Source organism: Symphodus melops (assembly GCF_947650265.1).
Source record: "Symphodus melops genome assembly, chromosome: 23".
In the NCBI taxonomy this organism is placed as follows: Eukaryota; Metazoa; Chordata; class Actinopteri; order Labriformes; family Labridae; genus Symphodus; species Symphodus melops.
In genome coordinates, this window is record NC_136713.1 from 14,027,957 (window position 1) to 14,038,057 (window position 10,101).

The following is a 10,101-nucleotide window of genomic DNA, read 5'->3' on the forward strand; positions in this document are numbered from 1 at the left end:
GTCCGTGTTTGTGTGGGTGTGTGTTTGTGTCTGTGTGTCTATGTGAGTGTCTGTATGTGTGTGTGTCGTTGTGTGTGTATCTGAGTGTCTGTGTGTGTGTGTGTGTCTGTGTGTGTGTCCATATTTGTGTGTCTGTGTGTGTGTGTGTGTGTGTGTGTCTGTGTGTGTGTCCGTATTTGTTTGTCTGTGTGTGTGTGTGTGTGTCTGTGTGTCTGTGTGTCTGTGTGTGTGTGGGTGTGTCTGTGTGTGTGTGTGTCTGTGTGTGTGTGTCTGAGTGTCTATGTGTATGTGTGTGTGTGTTTCTTTGTGTGACTGTGTGTGTGTGTGTGTCTTTGTGTGTGTCTGTGTGCATGTGTGTGTTTGTGTGTGTGTCTTTGTGTGTGTCTGTGTGCATGTGTGTGTTTGTGTGTGTCCGTGTGTGTGTGTCCATGTGTGTGTGTGTGTGTCTGTGTGTCTGTGTGTGTGTGTGTGTGTGTCTGTGTGTTTGTGTGTGTGTGTCTGTGTGTGTGTGTCTGTGTGTGTGTCTGTGTGTGTCTGTGTGTGTGTGTGTCTGTGTGTCTGTGTGTGTGTGTGTCCGTATGTGTGTGTGTCTGTGTGTGTGTGTTTCTGTGTGTGACTGTGTGTGTGTGTTTCTGTGTGTGACTGTGTGTGTGTGTCTGTTTGTGTGTGTGTCTGTTTGCCCGTGTGTGTGTCCGTGTGTGTGTGTGTGTGTCTGTTTGTCCGTGTGTGTCTGTGTGTCTGTGTGTTTGTGTGTGTCTGTGTGTGTCTGTGTGTGTTTGTCCGTGTGTGTGTGTCCGTGTGTGGGTGTGTGTGTGTGTGTGTGTGTGTGTGTCTGTGTGTCTATGTGAGTGTCTGTATGTTTGTGTCCGTGTGTGTGTGTGTCCGTGTGTGTGTGTGTACGTGTGTGTGTGTCCGTGTGTGTGTGTGTGTCTGTGTCTGTGTGTCTGTGTCTGTGTTTGTGTCCGTGTGTGTGTGTGTCCGTGTGTGTGTGTGTGTGTGTCTGTGTGTGTGTGTCCGTGTGTGTGTGTCTGTGTGTGTCTGTGTGTGTGTCTGTGTGTGTGTCCGTGTGTGTGTCTGTTTGTCCGTGTGTGTGTGTCCGTGTGTGTCTGTCTGTGTGTGTGTGTTTGTTTGTGTGTCTGTTTGTCCGTGTGTGTGTGTCCGTGTGTGTGTGTCCGTGTGTGTGTCTATGTGTGTGTCCGTGTGTGTGTCAGTGCGTGTGTGTCAGTGTGTGTTTGTGTCCGTGTGTGTGTGTGTGTGTGTTTCTGTGTGTGTGTGTTTCTGTGTGTGACTGTGTGTATGTGTCTGTGTGTGTGTGTCTGTGTGCGTGTGTATGTCTGTGTATCTGTGTGTGTCTCTGTGTGTGTGTGTGTCTGTGTTTCTGTGTGTGTGTTGTTGTCCGTGTGTGTGTGTGTGTCTGTGTGTGTCTATGTCTGTGTCCGTGTGTGTGTGTGTCCATGTGTGTGTGTCCGTGTGTGTGTGTGTCCGTGTGTGTGTGTGTGTGTGTGTCCGTGTGTGTGTCTGTGTGTGTGTGTGTCCGTGTGTGTGTGTCCGTGTGTGTGTGTCCGTGTGTGTGTCTATGTGTGTGTCCGTGTGTGTGTCAGTGCGTGTGTGTCAGTGTGTGTGTGTGTCCGTGTGTGTGTGTGTGTGTGTTTCTGTGTGTGTGTATGTTTCTGTGTGTGACTGTGTGTATGTGTGTGTGTGTGTCTGTGTGTGTGTGTCTGTGTGTGTGTGTCTGTGTGCGTGTGTGTGTCTGTGTATCTGTGTGTGTCTGTGTGTGTGTCTCTGTGTGTGTGTGTGTCTGTGTGTCTGTGTGTGTGTTTTTGTCCGTGTGTGTGTGTGTATGTTTGTGTGTGTGTGTGTCTGTGTGTGTGTGTGTGTGTGTGTCTGGTTGTCTACGTGTTTGTGTCTATGTGTGTGTTTCTGTGTGTGTGTGTCTGTGTGTGTGTGTCTGAGTGTCTGGTTGTCTACGTGTCCGTGTGTGTCTGTGTGTGTGTGTTTCTGTGAGTGTGAGTGTGAGTGTGTGTCCGTGTGTGTGTCTGTGTGTGTGTCCGTGTGTGTGTCTGTGTGTGTGTCCGTATGTTTGTGTCCGTGTGTATGTGTGTCTGTGTGTGTGTGTTTCTGTGAGTGTGTGTGTGTTTCTGTGTGTGTGTGTGTGTTTCTGTGTGTCTGTGTGTGTTTCTGTGTGTATGTGTGTCTGTGTGTGTGTGTTTCTGTGAGTGTGTGTGTGTTTCTGTGTGTGTGTGTGTGTTTCTGTGTGTCTGTGTGTCTGTGTGTGTGTGTGTGTCTGTGTGTGTGTCCGTATGTGTGTGTGTCTGTGTGTTTGTGTGTGTGTGTGTCTGTGTGTGTGTGTGTCTGGGTGTCTATGTGTCTGTGTGTGTGTCCGTATGTGTGTGTGTCTGTGTGTCTATGTGTGTGTGTGTGTGTCTGTGTGTGTGTGTGTCTGTGTGTGTGTCCGTATGTGTGTCCGTATGTTTGTGTCTCTGTGTCTGTGTGTGTGTGTCCGTGTGTGTGTGTCTGTGTGTGTGTGTGTGTGTGTCTGTGTGTGTGTCCGTATTTGTGTGTCTGTGTGTCTGTGTGTGTGTGTCTGTGTGTGTGTGGGCGTGTCTGTGTGTGTCTCTGTGTGTGTGTGTGTCTGTGTGTCTGTGTGTCTATGTGAGTGTCTGTATGTGTGTGTGTCGTTGTGTGTGTATCTGAGTGTCTGTGTGTGTGTGTGTGTCTGTGTGTGTGTCCATATTTGTGTGTCTGTGTGTGTGTGTGTGTGTGTCTGTGTGTGTGTCCGTGTGTGTGTCCGTATTTGTTTGTCTGTGTGTCTGTGTGTGTGTGTGTCTGTGTGTGTGTCTGTGTGTGTGTGGGTGTGTCTGTGTGTGTGTGTTTCTTTGTGTGACTGTGTGTGTGTGTGTCTTTGTGTGTGTCTGTGTGCATGTGTGTGTTTGTGTGTGTGTTTGTGTGTGTGTCTTTGTGTGTGTCCGTGTGTGTGTGTCCATGTGTGTGTGTGTGTGTCTGTGTGTCTGTGTGTGTGTGTGTGTCTGTGTGTTTGTGTGTGTGTGTCTGTGTGTGTGTGTCTGTGTGTGTGTCTGTGTGTGTCTGTGTGTGTGTCCGTATGTGTGTGTGTCTGTGTGTGTGTGTTTCTGTGTGTGACTGTGTGTGTGTGTTTCTGTGTGTGACTGTGTGTGTGTGTCTGTGTGTGTGTGTCTGTGTGCGTGTGTGTGTCTGAGTGTCACTTTGTATCTGTGTGTGTGTGTGTGTGTGTGTCTGTTTGTGTGTGTGTCTGTTTGCCCGTGTGTGTCTGTGTGTCTGTGTGTTTGTGTGTGTGTGTCTGTGTGTGTCTGTGTGTGTTTGTCCGTGTGTGTGTGTCCGTGTGTGTGTGTGTCTGTTTGTCCGTGTGTGTCTGTGTGTCTGTGTGTTTGTGTGTGTCTGTGTGTGTCTGTGTGTGTTTGTCCGTGTGTGTGTGTCCGTGTGTGGGTGTGTGTGTGTGTGTGTGTGTGTGTCTGTGTGTCTATGTGAGTGTCTGTGTGTTTGTGTCCGTGTGTGTGTGTGTCCGTGTGTGTGTGTGTGTACGTGTGTGTGTGTCCGTGTGTGTGTGTGTGTCTGTGTCTGTGTGTCTGTGTCTGTGTTTGTGTCCGTGTGTGTGTGTGTCCGTGTGTGTGTGTGTGTGTGTCTGTGTGTGTGTGTCCGTGTGTGTGTGTCTGTGTGTGTCTGTGTGTGTGTCTGTGTGTGTGTCCGTGTGTGTGTCTGTTTGTCCGTGTGTGTGTGTCCGTGTGTGTCTGTCTGTGTGTGTGTGTTTGTTTGTGTGTCTGTTTGTCCGTGTGTGTGTGTCCGTGTGTGTGTGTCCGTGTGTGTGTCTATGTGTGTGTCCGTGTGTGTGTCAGTGCGTGTGTGTCAGTGTGTGTGTGTGTCCGTGTGTGTGTGTGTTTCTGTGTGTGTATGTTTCTGTGTGTGACTGTGTGTATGTGTCTGTGTGTGTGTGTCTGTGTGCGTGTGTATGTCTGTGTATCTGTGTGTGTCTCTGTGTGTGTGTTGTTGTCCGTGTGTGTGTGTGTGTCTGTGTGTGTCTATGTCTGTGTCCGTGTGTGTGTGTGTCCAAGTGTGTGTGTCCGTGTGTGTGTTTGTCCGTGTGTGTGTGTCCGTGTGTGTCTATGTGTGTGTCCGTGTGTGTGTCCGTGCGTGTGTGTCAGTGTGTGTGTGTGTCCGTGTGTGTGTGTGTGTGTGTTTCTGTGTGTGTGTATGTTTCTGTGTGTGACTGTGTGTATGTGTGTGTGTGTGTGTGTCTGGTTGTCCGTGTGTGTGTCCGTGTGTGTCTGTGTGTCTGTGTGTTTGTGTGTGTCTGTGTGTGTGTCTGTGTGTGTGTGTCCGTGTGTGTGTGTCCGTGTTTGTGTGGGTGTGTGTTTGTGTCTGTGTGTCTATGTGAGTGTCTGTATGTGTGTGTGTCGTTGTGTGTGTATCTGAGTGTCTGTGTGTGTGTGTGTGTCTGTGTGTGTGTCCATATTTGTTTGTCTGTGTGTCTGTGTGTGTGTGTGTCTGTGTGTGTGTCTGTGTGTGTGTGGGTGTGTCTGTGTGTGTGTGTGTCTGTGTGTGTGTGTCTGAGTGTCTATGTGTATGTGTGTGTGTTTCTTTGTGTGACTGTGTGTGTGTGTGTGTCTTTGTGTGTGTCTGTGTGCATGTGTGTGTTTGTGTGTGTGTTTGTGTGTGTGTCTTTGTTTGTGTCCGTGTGTGTGTGTCCATGTGTGTGTGTGTGTGTCTGTGTGTCTGTGTGTGTGTGTGTGTCTGTGTGTTTGTGTGTGTGTGTCTGTGTGTGTGTGTCTGTGTGTGTGTCTGTGTGTGTCTGTGTGTGTGTGTGTCTGTGTGTCTGTGTGTGTGTGTGTCCGTATGTGTGTGTGTCTGTGTGTGTGTGTTTCTGTGTGTGACTGTGTGTGTGTGTTTCTGTGTGTGACTGTGTGTGTGTGTCTGTGTGTGTGTGTGTCTGTTTGTGTGTGTGTCTGTTTGCCCGTGTGTGTCTGTGTGTCTGTGTGTTTGTGTGTGTGTGTCTGTGTGTGTCTGTGTGTGTTTGTCCGTGTGTGTGTGTCCGTGTGTGGGTGTGTGTGTGTGTGTGTGTGTGTGTGTGTCTGTGTGTCTATGTGAGTGTCTGTATGTTTGTGTCCGTGTGTGTGTGTGTCCGTGTGTGTGTGTGTACGTGTGTGTGTGTCCGTGTGTGTGTGTGTGTCTGTGTCTGTGTGTCTGTGTGTCTGTGTGTGTGTGTGTGTACGTGTCTGTGTGTCTGTGTGTCTGTGTCTGTGTTTGTGTCCGTGTGTGTGTGTGTCCGTGTGTGTGTGTGTGTGTGTCTGTGTGTGTGTGTCCGTGTGTGTGTGTCTGTGTGTGTCTGTGTGTGTGTCTGTGTGTGTGTCCGTGTGTGTGTCTGTTTGTCCGTGTGTGTGTGTCCGTGTGTGTCTGTCTGTGTGTGTGTGTTTGTTTGTGTGTCTGTTTGTCCGTGTGTGTGTGTCCGTGTGTGTGTGTCCGTGTGTGTGTCTATGTGTGTGTCCGTGTGTGTGTCAGTGCGTGTGTGTCAGTGTGTGTTTGTGTCCGTGTGTGTGTGTGTGTCTGTGTGTGTCTATGTCTGTGTCCGTGTGTGTGTGTGTCCATGTGTGTGTGTCTGTGTGTGTGTGTGTCCGTGTGTGTGTGTGTGTGTGTGTCCGTGTGTGTGTCTGTGTGTGTGTGTCCGTGTGTGTGTGTCCGTGTGTGTGTGTCCGTGTGTGTGTCTATGTGTGTGTCCGTGTGTGTGTCAGTGCGTGTGTGTCAGTGTGTGTGTGTGTCCGTGTGTGTGTGTGTGTGTGTTTCTGTGTGTGTGTATGTTTCTGTGTGTGACTGTGTGTATGTGTGTGTGTGTGTCTGTGTGTGTGTGTCTGTGTGTGTGTGTCTGTGTGCGTGTGTGTGTCTGTGTATCTGTGTGTGTCTGTGTGTGTGTCTCTGTGTGTGTGTGTGTCTGTGTGTCTGTGTGTGTGTTTTTGTCCGTGTGTGTGTGTGTATGTTTGTGTGTGTGTGTGTCTGTGTGTGTGTGTGTGTGTCTGGTTGTCTACGTGTTTGTGTCTATGTGTGTGTTTCTGTGTGTGTGTGTCTGTGTGTGTGTGTCTGTGTGTGTGTGTCTGAGTGTCTGGTTGTCTACGTGTCCGTGTGTGTCTGTGTGTGTGTGTTTCTGTGAGTGTGAGTGTGAGTGTGTGTCCGTGTGTGTGTCTGTGTGTGTGTCCGTATGTTTGTGTCCGTGTGTATGTGTGTCTGTGTGTGTGTTTCTGTGAGTGTGTGTGTGTTTCTGTGTGTGTGTGTGTGTTTCTGTGTGTCTGTGTGTCTGTGTGTGTGTGTGTCTGTGTGTGTGTCCGTATGTGTGTGTGTCTGTGTGTTTGTGTGTGTGTGTGTCTGTGTGTGTGTGTGTCTGGGTGTCTATGTGTGTGTGTGTCTGTGTGTGTGTGTGTCTGTGTGTGTGTCCGTATGTTTGTGTCTCTGTGTCTGTGTGTGTGTGTCCGTGTGTGTGTGTCTGTGTGTGTGTGTGTGTGTGTCTGTGTGTGTGTCCGTATTTGTGTGTCTGTGTGTCTGTGTGTGTGTGTCTGTGTGTGTGTGGGCGTGTCTGTGTGTGTCTCTGTGTGTGTGTGTGTCTGTGTGTCTGTGTGTCTATGTGAGTGTCTGTATGTGTGTGTGTCTGTGTGTGTGTGTGTGTCTGTGTGTGTCCATATTTGTGTGTCTGTGTGTGTGTGTGTGTGTCTGTGTGTGTGTCCGTGTGTGTGTCCGTATTTGTTTGTCTGTGTGTCTGTGTGTGTGTGTGTCTGTGTGTGTGTCTGTGTGTGTGTGGGTGTGTCTGTGTGTGTGTGTGTCTGTGTGTGTGTGTCTGAGTGTCTATGTGTATGTGTGTGTGTTTCTTTGTGTGACGGTGTGTGTGTGTGTCTTTGTGTGTGTCTGTGTGCATGTGTGTGTTTGTGTGTGTGTTTGTGTGTGTGTCTTTGTGTGTGTCCGTGTGTGTGTCCATGTGTGTGTGTGTGTGTCTGTGTGTCTGTGTGTGTGTGTGTGTCTGTGTGTTTGTGTGTGTGTGTCTGTGTGTGTGTGTCTGTGTGTGTGTCTGTGTGTGTCCGTGTGTGTGTCCATGTGTGTGTGTGTGTGTGTGTCTGTGTGTCTGTGTGTGTGTGTGTGTCTGTGTGTTTGTGTGTGTGTGACTGTGTGTGTGTGTTTCTGTGTGTGACTGTGTGTGTGTGTCTGTGTGTGTGTGTCTGTGTGCGTGTGTTTGTCTGAGTGTCACTTTGTATCTGTGTGTGTGTGTGTGTGTGTGTGTCTGTTTGTGTGTGTGTCTGTTTGCCCGTGTGTGTCTGTGTGTGTCTGTGTGTGTTTGTCCGTGTGTGTGTGTCCGTGTGTGGGTGTGTGTGTGTGTGTGTGTGTGTGTCTGTGTGTCTATGTGAGTGTCTGTGTGTTTGTGTCCGTGTGTGTGTGTGTCCGTGTGTGTGTGTGTACGTGTGTGTGTGTCCGTGTGTGTGTCTGTGTGTGTGTCTGTGTGTGTGTGTGTCTGTGTCTGTGTGTCTGTGTCTGTGTTTGTGTCCGTGTGTGTGTGTGTCCGTGTGTGTGTGTGTGTGTGTCTGTGTGTGTGTGTCCGTGTGTGTGTGTCTGTGTGTGTCTGTGTGTGTGTGTGTCCGTGTGTGTGTCTGTTTGTCCGTGTGTGTGTGTCCGTGTGTGTCTGTCTGTGTGTGTGTGTTTGTTTGTGTGTCTGTTTGTCCGTGTGTGTGTGTCCGTGTGTGTGTGTCCGTGTGTGTGTCTATGTGTGTGTCCGTGTGTGTGTCAGTGCGTGTGTGTCAGTGTGTGTGTGTGTCCGTGTGTGTGTGTGTGTGTGTTTCTGTGTGTGTATGTTTCTGTGTGTGACTGTGTGTATGTGTCTGTGTGTGTGTGTCTGTGTGCGTGTGTATGTCTGTGTATCTGTGTGTGTCTCTGTGTGTGTGTGTGTCTGTGTGTCTGTGTGTGTGTTGTTGTCCGTGTGTGTGTGTGTCTGTGTGTGTCTATGTCTGTGTCCGTGTGTGTGTGTGTCCATGTGTGTGTGTCCGTGTGTGTGTGTGTCCGTGTGTGTGTGTATGTGTGTGTGTCCGTGTGTGTGTCTGTGTGTGTGTGTCCGTGTGTGTGTGTCCGTGTGTGTGTGTCCGTGTGTGTGTCTATGTGTGTGTCCGTGTGTGTGTCAGTGCGTGTGTGTCAGTGTGTGTGTGTCCGTGTGTGTGTGTGTGTGTGACTGTGTGTATGTGTGTGCGTGTCTGTGTGTGTGTGTCCGTGTGTGTGTTTCTGTGTGTGACTGTGTGTATGTGTGTGCGTGTCTGTGTGTGTGTGTCTGTGTGCGTGTGTGTGTCTGTGTATCTGTGTGTGTCTGTGTGTGTGTCTCTGTGTGTGTGTGTGTCTGTGTGTCTGTGTGTGTGTTTTTGTCCGTGTGTGTGTGTGTATGTTTGTGTGTGTGTGTGTCTGTGTGTGTGTGTGTGTGTGTGTCTGGTTGTCTACGTGTTTGTGTGTCTATGTGTGTGTTTCTGTGTGTGTGTGTCTGTGTGTGTGTGTCTGAGTGTCTGGTTGTCTACGTGTCCGTGTGTGTGTCTGTGTGTGTGTGTTTCTGTGAGTGTGTGTGTGTTTCTGTGTGTGTGTGTGTGTTTCTGTGTGTCTGTGTGTCTGTGTGTGTGTGTGTGTCTGTGTGTGTGTCCGTATGTGTGGGTCTGTGTGTTTGTGTGTGTGTGTGTCTGTGTGTGTGTGTGTCTGGGTGTCTATGTGTGTGTGTGTCTGTGTGTGTGTCCGTATGTGTGTCCGTATGTTTGTGTCTCTGTGTCTGTGTGTGTGTGTCCGTGTGTGTGTGTCTGTGTGTGTGTGTGTGTGTGTCTGTGTGTGTGTCCGTATTTGTGTGTCTGTGTGTCTGTGTGTGTGTGTCCGTGTGTGTGTGTCTGTGTGTCTGTGTGTGTGTGTCTGTGTGTGTGTCCGTATTTGTGTGTCTGTGTGTCTGTGTGTGTGTGTCTGTGTGTGTGTGGGTGTGTCTGTGTGTGTCTCTGTGTGTGTGTGTGTGTCTGTGTGTGTGTGTGTCTGTGTGTGTGTCCGTATGAGTGTGTCTGTGTGTTTGTGTGTGTGTGTGTCTGTGTGTGTGTGTGTCTGTGTGTGTGTCCGTATGAGTGTGTCTGTGTGTTTGTGTGTGTGTGTGTGTCTGTGTGTGTGTCTGTGTGTGTGTGTCTGGGTGTCTATGTGTGTGTGTGTCTGTGTGTGTGTGTGTGTGTCTGTGTGTGTGTCCGTATGTGTGTCCGTATGTTTGTGTCTCTGTGTCCGTGTGTGTGTGTCCGTGTGTGTGTGTCCGTGTTTGTGTGTCCGTGTTTGTGTGGGTGTGTGTTTGTGTCTGTGTGTCTATGTGAGTGTCTGTATGTGTGTGTGTCGTTGTGTGTGTATCTGAGTGTCTGTGTGTGTGTCTGTGTGTGTGCCCATATTTGTGTGTCTGTGTGTGTGTGTGTGTCTGTGTGTGTGTGTGTGTCTGTGTGTGTGTGTGTCTGAGTGTCTATGTGTATGTGTGTGTGTGTTTCTTTGTGTGACTGTGTGTGTGTGTGTCTTTGTGTGTGTCTGTGTGCGTGTGTGTGTTTGTGTGTGTGTCTTTGTGTGTGTCCGTGTGTGTGTGTCCATGTGTGTGTGTGTGTGTCTGTGTGTGTGTGTGTGTGTGTGTGTGTGTGTGTGTCTGTGTGTGTGTGTGTGTCTGTGTGTGTGTGTGTGTGTGTGTGTGTGTCTGTGTGTCTGTGTGTGTGTGTGTCTGTGTGTGTGTGTGTCCGTATGTGTGTGTGTCTGTGTGTGTGTGTTTCTGTGTGTGACTGTGTGTGCGTCTGTGTGTGTGTGTGTGTCTGTGTGCGTGTGTGTGTCTGAGTGTCACTTTGTATCTGTGTGTGTCTGTGTGTGTGTGTGTGTGTGTGTGTGTCTGTTTGTGTGTGTGTCTGTTTGCCCGTGTGTGTGTGTCCGTGTGTGTGTGTGTCTGTTTGTCCGTGTGTGTCTGTGTGTTTGTGTGTGTCTGTGTGTGCCTGTGTGTGATTGTCCGTGTGTGTGTGTCCGTGTGTGTGTGTGTGTCTGTGTGTCTATGTGAGTGTCTGTGTGTTTGTGTCCGTG

The 10,101-nt window shown here is 49.3% G+C and overlaps 1 protein-coding gene across 1 annotated transcript; it reads right to left on the reverse strand.

Moving 5' to 3' along the window:
- Nucleotides 1–5,769: 5,769 nt before the first annotated feature.
- Nucleotides 5,770–9,001, reverse strand: LOC306818829 (uncharacterized protein; the record flags this gene model as incomplete). The annotated part of the gene is given in 4 exon segments (XM_079336547.1): nucleotides 5,770–5,868; nucleotides 5,929–5,982; nucleotides 5,985–6,011; nucleotides 8,939–9,001. Coding segments are annotated over 4 exon segments (243 nt in total), but the record flags the coding sequence as incomplete, so codon positions are not given.
- Between the last annotated feature and the right edge of the window lie 1,100 nt (nucleotides 9,002–10,101).